Source organism: Solanum tuberosum, unplaced genomic scaffold (assembly GCF_000226075.1).
Source record: "Solanum tuberosum cultivar DM 1-3 516 R44 unplaced genomic scaffold, SolTub_3.0 scf00208, whole genome shotgun sequence".
Taxonomy (NCBI): Eukaryota; Viridiplantae; Streptophyta; class Magnoliopsida; order Solanales; family Solanaceae; genus Solanum; species Solanum tuberosum.
This window is the reverse complement of record NW_006239132.1, coordinates 481,252-500,203: the sequence shown is the minus strand read 5'-3', so window position 1 is coordinate 500,203 and position 18,952 is coordinate 481,252. Positions and strand designations below refer to the sequence as shown.

Genomic DNA, 18,952 nt, shown 5'->3' with positions numbered 1-18,952 from the left:
CATGGATTCTTCTCTGATGATATGGTCCACAAGTAAAAATCGATATAAATACAATAATAATAAATAGACATGGCGTTCCGCTAGTGCCGGTAAAGTACATAGTAAAGTTGATCAACCAAGGATCATTCAATGCATTTCAATATGGTTGTAGCCATAGGGCCATCTAGTGCAATATTATTGGTAGTTGTTGTTATAGCCATGGCCATAAATGTGGTGATTATAAAATAAAAAATGAAAGATTCACTTTATGTTATTGGCATATATACTATGAGTTCAATACTAAAATTACAACCAACAATAGATTTTGAACTCGTCATTTTAAAAGTTTGACGAGTCCAATACTATAAACTTAAAATGTCGAGACCATCAAGTCTACATTTCATCACATTATACTACACCAGTTCATAGGTTCTTCTCTGATGACATGATCCGTGATTAGAGGTCGATTCAGGTACGAAGACGATTCATAGCCAACATAAGGAGAAGAGTTGTGGTAGCTTGAACCATAATAAGGTTGATCAACCATGGCTCCTCTAGTAGGATAGTAAGAGCTTCGCTCATCCAATGCATGATTATTGTAGCCATACGGTCCATCTAGTGAATTATAGTTATTATAGCCATGTCCAATATGGCCATAATTATTGTGTCCATATTGATTTCTTGGATTACTAAGAGAAGGATGCTTCAATTTCACATTTATTAATTCTGCATGTTGACCTGACTTTAACAATGCTAATAACAACCTGTTTGGATCCACCTCCCCACAAACATTTGCTATTCCTTTTTCTGCATCTATTGTCAATGCATATACTCCTATACAGAAAGCGAATTCTGAATCAAGAGTCAGTCGATATGAAATATTTGTCCTAATAAGTAAACACTTAGTTATGCGTGAATAAATATTTTATTATACTCAAGCCACACATGTCATGACAAGTTCATAAATGCATGCGCCTCAAAACCTATCAACTCCATTTTTTTCATGTCAAACTTATTTACGAAGAATTTAAGTTTTATGTACTAACAATATGAAAGATTTTTATATAATCAAATTCTTTATAAGATAAAATAGGTAAAATTTCTTTTATAAGTATTAATTGAGAACCTAGTAAAATTATATTGATAACTCAAAACTTAATAAAATTGATTACTAATTACCTATTTAACATATTAGATTACATTAAACAAATTTATACTAATTACCTCGTACAGAGTGCAACACTTCCATCATCTTCATTTTGCAGGTATCACAATGGATGTTCACTTTCAAATTGCAACTCTACAACAACAACAAAAACAATTTGTACGACGTTTGATCAAACTTCTAAAATCTGCTTATTTTTAAAAATATTTCATGAAATAAGTTGTTGAAAAGGTAATATAGATAGTCAAATATACAAAAAAAATAGAAATATTTTTTCTCTTACCACGTCTGCAATGGGCTCCATTGAAATTAATTATTGGTGTCTAAACAACTGGTTTAAAAAATTAATAAGAAATCAGCGTGAGCAGAGATATATACACACAACTAATATTCAATATTACGTAATTATGTACAATGTTTTTACAATTAGTTCACCACTAAAAAAATGACAGAGCTTAAAATTTACGAGTTCAATAAAATTGAATGGCTTCGATCAAATCTATTGAATGTGTACAAATTATCACTCGAAGTTGTAAGTTTCAATTCTTGACTCCGGCTTTGCACAAGAATCGAGGGAATATTCGAACATAGGTATGAGAAAACTAACCTTAGAATATAATGAAATTGCAAAATGGAAGATATTATGATTAAGAGGAGTGATGATAAAGTTTTTAATAATGAGATTATGCAAACGATGTATATAATTTCCAAGATTTTATTTATGGATAAAAATGGTAAAATAAAGATTTGTTCCTTTTGGAAATTGTTTTGAGAATGGAAGCTAATAAATGTAGAGATTAAAAGAAGAAATAAAATATCTTATCAATATACATTTAAGTATATTATTTTTCAAATTTGTTACTTGAACAGTATAATAACAAGGGGAACAAAAAAGTCACGTTAAATCCAATGTGAGATTATGATTATTTACATCGACAATATAAAGAACTTTACGTAATAAGATTACTACAAGTAATTGTCTATAATAAGTTTGACGATTTAATTTACCATATTGAAAAAGAGTTTTAAGTAATGTGTATTGTTGGTGTATAAATTTCTACACTATCAAGCTAAGTTGACTTGCGATAACAAGTATTTTTCATAGCATAGCATGTGTGATATGATAACCAAAAAAAATATAGTAGATAAATTAATCGAGGTGCGCGTAGACAAATGATAAGGTTGAAGATGATGCTATCATGACCAAAGAAGTATTAAAATCACCCTCAACACTAATTCATCAGATCATATACAACACAGTTGAATAACAAAAGCAAATAAACTCGTTTAACAAATTAGCAAAGAGTTCCAAATAAATGCAAAGAACATATATTATTAGTAATACCAAAAAAATTTATTTATAGGCACAATTAACAAGACTTGAATTTCTTTTGACACTTTCATAAAAAAAAATTGCATCAGCAATTATCAAGCCTTGTATTTCCACAATGAACAAATTAAAGTCTTTCCTATCATCAACCTGCCTAGAGTGAAAACCATAGTGAACCTAAAATCATCTAAATCATGAAGCCTCAGTTTATTACTTTTGAAACAACGCCCGCGCCAACTGTTCTACCACCTTCTCGCAAAGCAAATCTTTGTCCTGCAAATTTTTACATAAAATGGCATCGAAACAATCATATCCGTTCTACAATAAATAAAAACACATAAACTGAGTATCATGTCTAAAATATAAATTCACTTGACTGGATAACACAGCCTGCATGATAGTGAACATCTATTTCATTCTTTTCAAATGCAAAGACGACATAAATAATAGGTGATTTCTTTCCATCTTGTCCAAGCCTTGGTGGACAAAATTACCCGGTACATACACTAGCAATAAGTAGCAAGTACTCCGTGGAATTAGTTGAGAAGTGTACAAGCTCAATGTTATAAATTAAAAAAATATTTGGATTTACTTGCCAAAAGAATATCTCTTTCCTGACCTATCATCACAAGTGCATCAAAGAGATTTCATGACTGATCAAAGTTATTCGATAATCAAATTCATCAGCCCCATTGAGTTATCTTGCATAGTAATAGGCCGGTGAGATGGTATCATGTTAATCAAGATGTAATAGCAGCATTATGGGGCACAAGGTGTGTGACGGCCATGAATCTAATTAATTTGAGAATAAGATACTATCACATCAGTAGTGAGACCGTGACAATCAGTAATTCCTTGTAAAAGTGACACCATCAGCCACCACAAGCGAGGTGATTCGTAAAATTTATCTTCTGCCACTAGAACGAATTGTAATTCTCTAATGATAATGGACCTTTTGAATATATATCATTGCTTTCATATAAAACCAGAAGCCTGAATAATTTACTCACCTGCATCAAGGGGAACCGGAGACATCAGCTCAAAAGTAGCAGTAACATTATCCCCAGGCATAACCATCTTGACATTTTCAGGCAACTCCACTTTGCCGGTGATGTCAGCAGTCCTCATGTAAAATTGAGGCATATAATTTGAGAAGAAGGCAGTGTGTCGACCACCTTCATCCTTTGTAAGTACATATATCTCTGCTTCAAATTTCTTGCATGTTTTCACACTTCCAGGCTTTGCAATCACCTACAAAACAAAAGGCCTATAAACATTTTGCAAGATATGTAGGTAAAAGAAATTAATTTTCTTAAGATTTCAGACTCCGATTTCATCATGAATTACAGTACATGCTTGATACAATCATCAGAGATTAGATTACTCCTAATTTCTGTCATTAAGGTGGAAAATCGAACCAAGAATTCTCTTTTTAGGCTGATGATAGAGGGGTGCACCTAACATTGCAAAAAGGAACCTGATTCCTAATTGCTTTTATTAAATTTCAGAAAATAGGGATACAACATGAATAGAACAATAGTAGAGCTAGCAATGAATGAAAAATAAAGATGAAGACAGGTAAGAAGTTCTACAAAGGATGTCACAGCAGCTTGCCACAAACTGGCCACAAAAATGTCCAACTAGTTGTAACAGAATTTCAAACATACCATTCCCCGCGTAATGTCGTCTCGTTTCAAGCCACGAAGAAGAAGGCCAACATTATCACCAGCCTAATTAAGAATATTTGAGGGGGAAAAACGATCAGTTAATGCTGTAAGAAACTATTACAAAAGTGATTAAGATTAGGTTAGATTTTTACTTGTCCATGATCCAAGATCTTCTTGAACATTTCAACACCAGTAACTGTCGATTTTAAAGTGCCCTATAAAAGAAAATTGATATTAGGAGCATGTGTTACAAAGAGCAGAATTACATACTTTTATCAAGTACCAGATATTTAACAAAGGAATCAGAGCTGTTAAAACTTCAAAAGCCAGCTAAGATTGTCATTTAGATCAAGCACCTTTTTTTTGAACTTGGTAAGGTTGTATTATATCACAAAACAGTACATGGGTTGTACTGAAACCTTATATACAAAAGCCCCAAATTCTTACTGCTCTATGGCTAAATTGAGTCTAAAACATCAATTATAGAGACAGTATCATTTGAGTATAACTGATTACACCAAAAACATAATAGCAAAATGCAGTTGAGCTTCACTTCACCAAAAGGCCAACATTATCACCAGCCTAATTAAGAATATTTGAGGGGGAAAAACGATCAGTTAATGCTGTAAGAAACTATTACAAAAGTGATTAAGATTAGGTTAGATTTTTACTTGTCCATGATCCAAGATCTTCTTGAACATTTCAACACCAGTAACTGTCGATTTTAAAGTGCCCTATAAAAGAAAATTGATATTAGGAGCATGTGTTACAAAGAGCAGAATTACATACTTTTATCAAGTACCAGATATTTAACAAAGGAATCAGAGCTGTTAAAACTTCAAAAGCCAGCTAAGATTGTCATTTAGATCAAGCACCTTTTTTTTGAACTTGGTAAGGTTGTATTATATCACAAAACAGTACATGGGTTGTACTGAAACCTTATATACAAAAGCCCCAAATTCTTACTGCTCTATGGCTAAATTGAGTCTAAAACATCAATTATAGAGACAGTATCATTTGAGTATAACTGATTACACCAAAAACATAATAGCAAAATGCAGTTGAGCTTCACTTTCTGCACGCTATTTTCTATGCTCTCAAAACACCTAGAGTTCCTCTCTTTCCACATTGCCCACCATATTGAAGCAGGGATAAGTCTCCATCTGCCTCTGTCTTTTGCCTCAAGCATCTTAATCATCAGAAAAACATATAAACTCAGGCCTCAGCCAAAGCTTATGAATAGAACAGGTCGTCAAACCTGAAAATTATATATACAACCATCTAACCATTTGCTTTTACTTTTAACAGAAAAGATTATCTAGAATTCTATCCAGTAGCCCTTAATGCCAATAAGATAAAGCAAAAGTTACTTGCTTATTAATCAGGTGATGACAATCATGTTATTGTAGTCCTCGACTGTTTCAACCGAAACAGGGAGAACAAAAAGATATAATCTAGACAACTGCCCCTGGAAATTAATAGTCAAATTATGAAATTAACAATTGCCTCCCCAAATGAAGAATAAAAATAAAAGGATTACATGTTACCTGCATCAGTCCTAAAATCTCCACATCTTCTCCAACTTTTATGGTTCCTTGTTCAACACGCCCAGTAGCAACAGTTCCACGTCCCTACGAAACATAAAGAGGAAATAATCAACAAAAGGAAAAACTAACAACGAATACCACAGAATCAAGCAACTAAGAAGCATTGATTTGCTATTACGATTCAAGCAGACTTCTTTCCTTAGTTTTACAAGCAAAGGATTTGTTTAGGCTTTAAAAACATAAAAATAAGAAAAAGTTGGAAACTTGAAAGTGAAGTTGAATTTTAAGCGACAGTTCAGAAAAAGAACTCTTGAAAACCACAAAGCTAAAGAACATCTAAATACCTGAATCGAAAATACATCTTCTATTGGCATTAGGAATGGTTTATCAAGCTGACGCACTGGATCAGGGATATAATCATCTACAGCTTCCATCAACTTCAGAATAGCTTTTTTCCCAATTTCTTCATTTGTACTCTGCAATGCAGAAAGAGCTGAACCACGAATGATAGGGATGTCATCCCCAGGAAATTTGTAGAAACTAAGCAGCTCTGCAAACAGGAAAGCTCTTGTAAGGAAATTTAGCAAAGATATTATGGCAGTTACCAAGACTTCAAAATACAAAAAAATTCACACTGTCCGCAAAAGCTAGTTACCTCGGAGTTCCATTTCAACAAGTTCCAGGAGTTCTGGATCATCAACAGCATCAACCTTGTTTAGAAAGCACACAAGTGATGGTACACCTACCTGTGAAATGTAGGCACAGAGTAAAATTAGAATCACGACATAAAGCTGTCAGTTATTTTACAAGTTTATCCACAAACTGACACATATCGACCTGGCGTGCAAGCAGAATATGCTCCTTCGTTTGTGGCATGGGTCCATCAGGAGCAGATACGACAAGAATACCACCATCCATTTGGGCAGCTCCAGTAATCATATTCTATGGAAAAAGAAATTATGAAAAAGTGGACAAAATGGGAGTTTGTATTAGGGAAAAAAGAACTATTATCTTGTACAGGAAATCAAGTTTTTGACATTGACAAGCATAACCTATAATACTGGACAAATTTATCTAAAGGGGGAGTTCAAACTTCAAACAGATACATTACTAGCTGACATGCTTTAACTATCATACACTGTCCCAAAAGATAGTTGCTTTTTTTAGAATGGTAAGGTTGTATAAATGAAGCACAAAGATTGTGCCAAGAATTACATACAGATTAATTTCATTACAATTACTGATGGAAGCTGAGAAAATCTCTCATCCTATAAACTGCATTAACATCTTGTAGTCTACACCAAAAACCCAAAAAGGAAATACATCTGTTTATCAGAGTGTAAATATTATCATATTTGCTTCCTCTCCTTCCAAATCACCCACCAAATACCTTCAGGGATGGTCTCCCATATCTTCCTCTTGCACTTCCCTATGCCCTTGCCAGTCCAGCATTGTAGCAGTTGTTTAATGGTTCTCGACATAACCCAACTGAGCTAGAAGAGATTAAGGAACACGGTTCCGTAGCAAAGCTGCAGTGCAAAATTAAGCGACAAGTTTCATCTTCGCTCTTTTCACACAGCTGGCATCTACTGCGAAAAGTCATCTCTCATTCTCTCTCCATTGTAATTCTGTTGAGTGAGCACATCCTCAACCTCCAAAACATTGCTACTTTTAGCTTCTCAAAAGACAAATTAATTCTATTTTTGACTAATACCTACTTTTTGGGGATATAGTAAATCCCACATCTCCAAGAACCCCTTTTGCCAGGATCCAACAATGGAAATCCCTTTCTATTAAAAAAGGATTTCCCCTTTTTCCTCTTGGTAACTCGAACTCTTGATCATATAGATAAGAATGGAGGGTGTCTCCTACTAGACCGCCCCTCTTCTTGACTAAGGACCGATTAAGCAATAAGCACCCTTCATGTTTCGAACAGCAAAAGTTTTCAACTTGTACTTTTCATATACTTCCAAAACATATAAGTTTTATCTTCAAGAGACTCAAACATCACAGAATTTTATTTCGAAGGTTGGTCAAAGTAATACCTAGAAACAAATAGATAATTGCCTTTGAAATCTGCAAACTAAGAGTAACATGCCACATTTAAACAGTAATAGTAATTAATTATACAAAGTAAGCGCCATGTATGTGCTTTAATGTTAATCACATCAAACCAGACATTTTCAATCAAATATGAAACTATATTGAGCATACCAGCAGAGGGTCTATCATAAAACAACCTCTCTACCCCACAAAGGTAGGAGTAAGGTCTGCATACATCCTACCCTCCCCAAACCCACTTGTGGGATTACACTAGGTTTGTTGTTGTTGTTATTGAAAAGCCTACCAATATCAAAATATTAGTTAATACTTTTTATCTTCTAATGGTAAAGAATGTAACACTACCTCTATTGTGCAAGAACATTTAAAAAGGGTTTACCCTGTGCTCTACAGCTAGTGCCCGGGAAGGAAGTCGGCAACAACAAAAGATGCTTCTAAAAATAGTTTTTTAGACGAGAAAATCTAAATATTATACCTTCTTTACTAGTTTTCTACAGCAGATAGAGAAAATGACCACTTTCAATGTATCAACAGATTGGAATCTCTGAGTGTTATCTTTCTGCTCAAACCTTACAACTTAAATCTTGGGGAACCAATTACAGTTCTCCTTCAATGATATTGTTATAGGCCATAATCCACTAAAAAGAAAACGACCCCGTGATACAGAATTAACTGCATACACAGCAACAACAACATACCCAGTGTAATCTCACAAGTGGGGATTAATTTAACTGCATACACATCGTTTTTTCAAGCTTAGATAAGCTTGAATGCTTGATATTAAGTATTTCCTAGGTAGCCATTAATAAGTACTCCCCATGAAATAATAACTTTCTTCAATAAGTACCAAAAGGGCCTACGTAATAAGCACTTAAAATCATGAAGTACGATGAATGAGATAATAGCATCAAAATAGGTAGGTTATGCATCTTACTTTAACATAATCAGCGTGCCCTGGGCAATCGACATGAGCATAGTGTCTTTTAGCCGTCTCATACTCCACATGGGCCTATAATGCATCAGTTCCAGTGTCAAAAAAATAATTAAAAAAAGAGGGAGTAAACACATATGGTGTAACATCCCTACCGTAGCGATAGTAATTCCTCTCTTTTTCTCTTCAGGGGCTTTATCAATTTCATCAAAAGCAACAGCCTTTGCTTTTCCTTCTTCTGCTAGAACCTAGACAAGGGACAGGTTCTTCTTTTGTCACGGATTGATTAGATAACTGAATGAGGTCACAACGGATGAAAACAAAATAACAAATACCAAGACTAACCAACCTTACCTTTGTAATTGCAGCTGTTAGAGTAGTCTTTCCATGATCAACATGGCCAATAGTTCCCACGTTAACATGAGGTTTTCTGCAGGAACCCAAAAGATATTATTAGATGAGAACAAGAATTGGATGGTGAAATTTTCAATCCAACATTTCCAACTTAGCATAGTTGACTGAGGACAGAAATATGTGCCTATGTAGAGCGGAATAGATATCACAGGTTCATATAACTGACCCCAGCTACTTTAGGAGTGATTCATAATTTGTTAATTGTTTGACTGACGTGGCATTTCTCCTTGATAGTTGATATTTATATTTCCATCCAATCAGTAAAGAGAAACCCGAAAAATCTCCATATTTCAGGAACAATATATTCTGCTTTATTCGAATTTCATTTCATTCAAACAAAACATTTTTTCCCTTAAAAAGGCATTTTTTATAAATGTTATCTGTACAGTGATTCTAAAGAATGAAATATTAATCTTACATTCGACTGAAAGTAGCCATGGATCTTCACTCTGTGTTTAGGAAGTGTGAGAATCTAATTTGCATTTAGCTTTTCATTAAGTGAGAACTGAATGGATAAATAAGAAAATTATTAAAATAAGTGCTTGCATACTCTAATCAATCAATCAACTAAACCACAGTCCGGAGCTAGCTAACCAATTATCTATATACATTCTGCTCTATTTGAACTTCATTTTATCCTAACAAAATATAATTTTGCCTTCAAAAAGTGCTTATGAATAAATGTGTATCATTACAAATCTCTAAACAATAAAAAATCAATCTTAGGTTCAAGTGAAGATAGCCATGGATCTCCACCATGTGTTAGGAAGTGTGAGTTACATTTAGCTTTTCATTAAGTGAGAACTGAATGGATCAACAAGCAAATTATTAAAATGAATGCTCCCATACTCTAATCAATCAACTACACCTCAATTCAAAAGCTAGCCAAGGTTGAGCATATCAACCATTTGTATACATTCTGGTCTATTCGAACTTCATTTTCTTCTAACACAACATAGTTTTGCCTTCAAAAGGCAGTTTTTATAAATGCCTATCATTACAAATCTTTAAACAATAAAAATTTCATCTTGCCTGGATCAACAATAAGATAATAAAAATGAGTGCTCACATACACCGATCAATCAACCAACTACACCTCAATCCAAAGCTAGACAAGGTTGGGCATATCAACCACTAACACCACATAATTCCATTTCAATCTAACACAACACTGTTTTGTAAAAAGGCATTTTTTTATAAATGCTTATCATAACAATCTCTAAACAAGAAAAATTTCTTCTTACGTGGATCAACAAGCAAATTATTAAAATGAGTGCTTGCATACTCTTATCAATCAATCAACTACACCTCAACTAACACAACATTTTGCCTTTAAAACCCCGATTTTCGTAATGCGGATCATTACACTGATATTAAAATCTCTAAAAAAATTATCTTACGTTCGAGTGAAGGTAGCCATGGATCTCCACCATGGATGGTTACAAAATGCGGGAGCTTCATTTGAATTTATGGTTTCGGAGAGCGAGAATTGAGCTGGCACCGATCCTCTACAGCATGAAGAGTATAATTGAGGTGAAACTGCAAGCAATCGCTTCGAATTTGAGCTTCTGAAAGCAACTGACGCCATTGAAGAAGACGCAGAGCTGAGATAAAATGAAAATGGGAAGTGGAAATGTTTTGGATTTTACAAGGGTTTAGGGTTTAATTGAGAGAGAAACGACGACGTATTGAATGACCTCTCAAATGGATATTATGGGTCGGGTTTAGTTAAATGGACCTCCATTTGTTGGGTGATGTACACCAAGATCTATTTTTGGGGGCGTTATTGTAACACCTTGTACCTTTGAAATATGATTTGAATGGTTCGACGTATGTAATTAGATTTGAATTTGGTAGTACTTACGTATAAAGATCAAGAACTGATTTTAGTGGTTAAAGACGTGGATTGAACACTGTGAGGTCTCGGATTGTACCTGATGTATGTTGCTAGTGAGAGGTGACAAGTATCATGTGGAAATTCATCAAGGGGCGAGAATTTTAGCTCAAACACTATGATAATAATAAAAAAATATCGAAGTTTGAGTATAGAAAGTGAGTTGGATGTGAAATTAAGGTCACAAGTGAAACTCTAGTACAAAGTTTGGTTAGAAGCTTCTCCACGGATTAAGTTTCTGTATAAGTTCGCGCAAGGTCCAACTTCAAATAAGTACATGTTCTAATATATGATCAGTTGTGTGGTGCATTAACTATCATATTAAAAGTTTTTGAATCTAATTTGCAATGTATCAAACCTTGTATGAAAATTTAAGTTATACTCTGATTGAGCACACGAGTAATCAATTTCGAGATCATTAAGTCAAATTCACAATGCATGGAAATTTGCAAGTTTGGTTTACTAATTTTAGGACAAATTCAAATATGCACATCTTTTGAAATTGTAAAAATATTGTCGGAAGTTAGAAGGCCACTGCATATGACTACATTTGAAGTATTTTTGCATGAATTTAAGGTTTATATGATTGAAATTCCGATATTTATATCATATTTCAATCACTTGTACCATAATAACATATAATGGAGAGTCATTTCATATCGTTATCATAAATTATTAACAAATGAGATTTACTTATTTATTAATTTGGCTAAAGTTGAATGGTCTTTATAGGAGAAAAGTTATATTTAATAACTTGTGTGTGATATAGTTTAAATTGAAAGACTTTTATACAATAATTTTTTTTTAGAAAAACAACTTTTATATAACAAATTCAAAATTAGATGATCACCAGTAAAACTAATTCGTAATGATAGAAGTAAATCCTTATTAAAACTCTATAACCTCAAATTTAAACTTGTATATTAATGAATTATGAAATAGATAGTCGATACTAGATATGTAAAATTCAATATACACCCCTAATTGTAGGGATTCTTAATCAATAAGATCAAAATGTAATATGTGCTTATGTAGTTAATGAACAAAAAACATCTTTAGTGATTCAGATAGTAATTACTTTATAGAAAGGAGGAGCGATGGAATATACTATTGTGGTAGTTAAAATGATGTATTTCCTTACTACATTACAATACCTTGCTCCTTATTTATGAATGCCTCATTTATGATGATATCTTCAAACAAGCACCAATTTATCGTCAAATGTCTACAAAGACCGTCCTATCATAAAGCTTATTCATGAGACATTTTCACTTGCATTCACATCTTTTAGAAAAAATTGCTAAAACCATAACCATCTTATCAATAGTTGAAACTTAATTAAAAATGTGTTGATTATAGAGTTTTTGATTAAAATACACCAAAAGTGAAATATTCTCTAGATAACTTTGGGCCACCCTACTACACCTAAACCCCCTAAAGAACCTGATTCCACTTTTTTTATTATCATTATCATCATTATTATTATTATTATTTTGGTAATGCGTAGCTATAATTTGCAGAATTTAACAACTAATTATGCTTTCATAATAGTAAATGTCTTTATCTGTATCCAAAGTCATGAAAACATGTTGAAAGTCACGAATATGATCCCCTAGTAGGCCACTAACAAAAATTAGGGAGGTTATCGTTCCTCCGGACTTCTCGAAAAATTATATTATATATATATAATATAGTTGAATTCACTTATATTATTTGTATATTAACTACTTATGACATATTTGAGATCATAATTTCAAAATATTATTTTTTTTATAAGAAAAAATTTGATGTAACGAGTAAAATTCTTGTTATGTGACAGTAAATCACAGATTTAAGTTATGAAAATAGCCTCTTACAAAAATGCATGAAGGTTGCATACAATCAACCCTTATGATTCAGTCCTTCTCTACATCTCACACCTTTGTGTAAATCGAAAAGGATAGAGTAATTAATAATTTCCTAATGGCATATATTATATACTATGTGGAATATCCAGGGAGTAATTAGTCTTTTCCACAGAGAACATGAGTGTCACATGTTGGTTAATGTACAAAGGAACAATATTAATTCCTCAATAATCATTAATCTCCTCTTATTAATAAGCTCTTTCTTCTCAACAATATACTCACAAATTACTAGTAATATTTGCCTAGTGTTTTCTTGAAATTTCAAGAATCAAAATGGCAAAGATCAACAAAGACTCCCAATATAAAAAGATTTTCAAGTGGGATAATAGAAAGAAACAAAGCCAAAGTTCTGATGAAATAAAAGGGAAATCAAAATCAAACATGGTGCTTATAGAATACAATCATGCTCCAGGAAAAGTTCATCAAAAGCAGGAAATTAAAGGTGATTTTTGTTAATGTTTTTATCTTTATTCATGCTTTCCAATATTACTTAGTCATCATATCATGTAGTGAAGGGTTTTTTGGAAACAACTTCTCTATCTTGGTAAAGTTTGTGTACACTTTACTTTGTTTAGATTCTAGTTATGAAATTTCACTTGATATGTTATTATTATTGTTATATTGTCATCATGCATGTCATGTGCAGGGCAGATGCAGAGTGTTAATAACATGTTTATCAGAATTTAATAGTTTTAATTCGAAATTTGTATATGTGTTAAAAAAAAAAACTCACTTAATAAGTATGAATAATTGATTTTGATCAAATAGGTTAAATGACTTGTCTAGAATCTCGAACTCAAATTCATAAAGTTCAAATCATGAATTTGCTTCTAATCAGTGAAAAAAAAGGTTAAGTCATGAAAATAGCCTCTTGTGGAATAATGAGAAGTAATTAAGGATGCATATATGATAGTTCAAGTGTGATTCGATCCTACTCCAAGTCTTGTGCATAACAAAAAGCTAGTGCATTGGATTGCCCTTTTTAATTGATTTAATATATGCTTGTATCAGTGTATTTATTATGAATATTTTCCCTGTCCTTTCTTATATCATTCCTTAAATCCGATAAGTTTGAGCTTGTAGAATTTTGACTCATTTCTTTAACGAACGAAAACTATGAAGTAAATCAGATTGATAAAAGTACATACTATGTGAAGTCATTGGTGTTTCCCCTTCCTCACTATCCCATAAGTACAAAATTATTTGAATCAATAGAGAACCTTTATTACATATGAATTGATATTATTTCATTCTTCCTTCTTGAAACTAAAAGAGATAGAATTAGATCTATTTTCGAAATACCTTTCTGGATATGCCTATGTTGTGGCATGTAACTCTGTTTATGTACTTGGAGTTTAAAAATAAGATTCTAAAATGAAATGAAAATGCATATAGAGTGAGCTAAATACAATGATGTTGATCACCAAAGAAAGAAAAAACCATATTAGCCATAGATTCTCTTTTAATAAGTTTTGAACTAAAATCTTTCTCATGATAGTATATAATATATATTACGCTTGAGGTTTTTCGTGAGCCTTGATTATATCAACATCTTTGTTTTAAGGTGATGATAGTATATGATATATATTACACTTGAGGTCTTTCTCGAGCCTTGATTGTATCAACATCTTTGTTTAAAGATTTTTAAAAATAAGACAGAAATTTTCATCGATCTTCATATATTTTTTGTATGTCATTCTGCCAGCAAGAAGAGAATGTCAGAATTTACACTTATTTATATTTATAGTGATCAATCTTTGAATGTTGACATTTCTTCAAAATTTTCTAACAGATAGTAAGTCTAGTGACAAAAATCATAATGACAAATACTTCTCTGGTTATATTAATCGAGTGAAGAACAAGATGAGAACAACAACATCAAATTTTGATATGATTGATGATGGTGGTTCTAGAAAGCCTACCATAAGAAGAGATAGTTTTAATGATACAATTTCTCATTACATCAATCGCGCAAAGCTCAAGATTAGAACTACAACAATTGTTAGTCGTAGTGATCATATATAATATATTGTTTTATAATATATAGTATTGTATTGATGTCGTGAAAATAATGTTTAAATAGACTCTAATGTATTTGACATGATTATGTTGTATAATCACATATTTGGATTCAAATATGAACACATCTTACCCTATTTCTTGTTATAATATTTTGATCTATTCCTCCTATTGATATTATATTTCACCCTTTAATGTAATTAGTGACAGGGTTAGAAATTTTAAAAAATAATCGAAAATTGCAAAATATCATATCTAAGTATCTTTGCCCCACTTTCATCACTAAATTAGAAGTTTTTTTTTATTCAATAATTTATATGTATACAAAATATTTTGTATTTTTGCTTACTACACAATGTAATTAAATCTCCTTTATTATATTAACTTTGCCACTATATACAAATACTCTTCAATTCCCACCAATTACTTGTCACTACTCATCTTTTTGTTTCTAGTAGTCCTTCCACATCAATACTACTAGCTATTTCTTAATAGTGTGTGCAAAAACAATCAAAACAAACAAGTTTGAATTGATTGGTTGTGTAATTATTGGACCATTTTGGAAAAGTTTGAATGGACATTTCAACACGTGTTTGATCATAATTTTTTAAAATTATATTTTATTTTTTAGTAAATAAAAACTACTAATAACATAATTACCTACTACAATTATAGCTACGAATATGTTCGACGATTCATTCCGATTTCTTCCTTTTAAAAGAAATAGCAAAAATAAAAGATTTACTAATTTATTTAATGTTATACTTAAATACCACGTGGTGGAAATGAAAAATTGACAATAGAGAGTGCGTTTAATGTAAGGATTGCGTATATAGAATTATATAGTTGAAATTAGGTATGTTCATGGTTATGATTAAAAAATCAAATTGAACTGTAATTCGAATCAAATCAATTAAAAAAACCAATATTTGGTTAGGTTTGGTTTTAAATTTTGAAAACCGATATTATTTGGTTTGGTTTTGGTTTTACTAAAAAAAAATCACAAAAATAACCAAACCGAACCGATAAATTAGATATATACTATTTTATAATTATTTATATATTATTCACAAATAAAATATAAATTTTAATTAACTTAAGTCCTTAACTTTACAATTTTCTCAAGCCCAACACTTTAGCCCAACTATAGCAATCCTAAGTCCAAGTCCATTAAAATCCATTTTAGTCTTTACCTACCCTACTTCACATAAAATAGTCACACTTTCTCTTAATTGAAACACTTTGGTTGTGTAATGATAGCTCTAGTATTGCTTAATTGAACTGACAATATCTTTTCTGTGGATTGTTCATGTACTAGATGTTTGTGTCTATCGATGTAAGTCCTCAAAAAAATTACTATTACTTTCAAACCGGATAAATCAGAAAAACCGAACCAAACCGACAATAACCAAACCGACGGTTATTTTTTTTGTTTGATTTGATTTGATTTTAGAAATTTAAAAAACCGACTAGATTGGTTTGATTTTGGTTTTAATCAATAACCGAACCACGAACACCCCTAGTTGAAATCATATATAATTGATAGACTTCTTTATACATATTATTTATTTATTCCAAAATATTATTTTATATTGAAAAATAGTGTTTGTCCATAAAAAAATCAAATTTCGGAAAACGCATAACACATAAATATGCCCTTTAATTTGGTTTCAACTTGCATCTATGCCCTTCAACTTTGAATGTGTATGAATAGACACTTAAGTTGGTATGAAATTGAAAAAATAGACACATTCGTATTACATGATATCTTACATGGAAATTTTGTGCCCTATGTGGCGTCCTACGTGTATTATGTCATGTCGGACACATGTGTCTACTCGTTCAATTTTATATTTAAGTGTTTATGTTAGTGAAAAACTTACAAGATAACAAAAAATTGCAAGATTACAATTGAAAAATAAAATGAAGAAACAAAAATCTCTTCAGGTTGAGGCGCGGATATCTCACTCTCTTTAAGGAAATTCAATCCCACTGCAGCAAATGTTTTTCACCGGTCCAGCAGTAGTCCTCTTTGACTTGTCCCCTCCAGGATACAACAGCCTTCACAAAGTATAACTCGACAACTCTGGATAAGAGTTGAGTCCAAAGCTCCACAAAAAAGAACACATCCCTTCAACTAATAAGAACTCTCTTTTTCACAAACTTTATGCACTCTATATTTTCCTTGTGTGTTGTATGTAACATACCAAATGAAGACAACCACTATTTATACTAAAAGAAGTCTTCCTAGAAATAAATAGGAAGATAGTGGAGTGGTAAATAGTGAAGATAAATGGCCCTAGGAGTAGGGGTGTACATGGCCGGATTGGTTCGGGGTTTTCAAATATCAAATCAAACCATTTGTGTCAGATTTTTAAATTTATAAACCAAACCAAACCAATAAAACTCGAGTTTTTCAACCTCGGGTTTTTCGGGTTTTTCCGGTAAAGTATTCATACAAACATATAATTTACTAGTACTTCAAATATTTCTTTAGTCCTACCAAAATACAACTATTTAAGATGTTTCTTAAAAATATAAATCAATATGATATGATTAATGACACTAAATTATCCAACAAAAATAATAATAATGAAATCGCGTAAAACAAATATTGTAAATTAACAACTCATAATGAAAATGATCATAATTTAAAAGTACTAAATCATGCTAAAATTAAATTTAATAAGTATTAGTTACATCACTAAATATTAAAGGAAATTGAAATTAGATTATGTATTTTAATTGTCTAAACCAATGCAAAACTAAAGAACAAATATTCAATATTATTGTCATTCTTAGTGTTGAATTGATTCTTTTTGCATTAGTATTAATTTGATTTTGATTTAAGCTTTATTATAATTACCAACATTTGTGGACTATAATCTTTATTGACCCATTCATAATTCTAAGTTTCAAACTTGAAATAATATATTAAAAGATAAAAACTATGAAAATGTATAAGAAATATTTAAAAATTATATGAAAGTAAATATTTTTATGTATAAAATAAAATTTTAAAATTATATATATAATGTCGGGTTGGTTTGGTCTTGGGTTGGTTTTTTTAGTTAAAATCAAACCAACCCAAATATAGCGGGTTTTTTTTCCGGGTTGACTCGATTTGCGATTTGATTCGGTTTTCGGTTCAGTTTTGTACACCCCTACCTAGGAGCTACATAAATTACAAGGTATAATGAAGGAAGATTAATGGTGAAGTAATGGCAAAGGCCACCAACGGCTAAGAGCTACTTCAAGAATTGGAATTGTAACATAACAGAGAGTAACTCCAAATGGAGTAAAGCAGCACTTGGTGCCACCAACGGCCAAAAGCCATTACTCCCCACGTTCTGCAAATGAAAGTCAACAAACGTATTCAAAGGTAGGAATGAAACTGCCCACTTACTGCTGAAACAATCAACATTCTTCTAACTCCAAAATAAAGCAAATTAATATATTAAAATGCTAACAAACCAACACTTGTGCACATCCAAAATAAAAAAATATAAATATCAATTAAAACTAAATTAAATAACATATTTATGTATTATGTCCTGAAAAAAACCCACAATTATAACATGGACTTGCACCATGTTATAATTAAAAATAGAATTCACTCAACAGACGTACATGTTAGTGCCAAATTCCAATCACGTGTCCTCTTCTAATTTAAAGGTGTGCCATAATTATAACATGGACCTGCAACATAAATAGGGCAACTACTACATAATCAATACATTAGATGAAAAAAGTGCTATACTACTCAATTTGTCTTGTCATTCTCTCCTCTCTTTTTTTGTCGATATTCGATATCTATATTGGAGTTTTAATTAAATTGAGATCACACATACATGACGCTTTAAACATAATTTTCTTCATACTCACGACTCAAATCTAAGACCTTTAGTTAAGGATGAAACAATACTTTTATCACTGAATTGTTGATTCTCTTTTTTTTTCTTCCACTCTTCTCAAATCAACTCGAAATTGAACATGAAAGAAGTTGTTTAATAGCTGATTCAAGTCATGCAGAAATTA

At 31.8% G+C, this 18,952-nt stretch overlaps 2 protein-coding genes across 2 annotated transcripts; one reads left to right on the top strand and one right to left on the bottom strand.

Annotated features, from left to right (window-relative positions):
- Window positions 1–2,457: 2,457 nt before the first annotated feature.
- Window positions 2,458–10,746, bottom strand: LOC102580988 (elongation factor Tu, mitochondrial-like). The gene is made up of 12 exons (XM_006355731.2): window positions 10,495–10,746; window positions 9,035–9,110; window positions 8,836–8,928; window positions 8,684–8,758; window positions 6,526–6,630; window positions 6,344–6,434; window positions 6,033–6,238; window positions 5,689–5,772; window positions 4,813–4,875; window positions 4,142–4,204; window positions 3,485–3,725; window positions 2,458–2,747 (listed from the first exon to the last, which is right to left on the bottom strand). The coding sequence occupies exons 1-12, from the start codon at window positions 10,680–10,682 to the stop codon at window positions 2,677–2,679; spliced, it is 1,356 nt and encodes a 451-aa protein (XP_006355793.1). The 5' UTR covers window positions 10,683–10,746; the 3' UTR covers window positions 2,458–2,676.
- Window positions 10,747–13,090: 2,344 nt separating this feature from the next.
- Window positions 13,091–15,064, top strand: LOC102580649 (uncharacterized). Its single transcript, XM_006355730.1, has 2 exons — window positions 13,091–13,337; window positions 14,688–15,064. The coding sequence occupies exons 1-2, from the start codon at window positions 13,169–13,171 to the stop codon at window positions 14,918–14,920; spliced, it is 402 nt and encodes a 133-aa protein (XP_006355792.1). The 5' UTR covers window positions 13,091–13,168; the 3' UTR covers window positions 14,921–15,064.
- The last annotated feature ends 3,888 nt before the right edge of the window (window positions 15,065–18,952 follow it).

Coding starts and splice junctions, on each gene's coding strand:
- LOC102580988 (XM_006355731.2), bottom strand. CDS start 10,682: ATGGCGTCAGTTGCTTTCAGAAGCTCAAATTCGAAGCGATTGCTTGCA. Junction 6,631..8,683: donor GGCACGCTGATTATGTTAAA/GTAAGATGCATA, acceptor CTTTTTCCATAG/AATATGATTACTGGAGCTGC. Junction 4,876..5,688: donor AGATTTTAGGACTGATGCAG/GTAACATGTAAT, acceptor TTTCTTTTATAG/GGCACTTTAAAATCGACAGT.
- LOC102580649 (XM_006355730.1), top strand. CDS start 13,169: ATGGCAAAGATCAACAAAGACTCCCAATATAAAAAGATTTTCAAGTGG. Junction 13,338..14,687: donor TCAAAAGCAGGAAATTAAAG/GTGATTTTTGTT, acceptor ATTTTCTAACAG/ATAGTAAGTCTAGTGACAAA.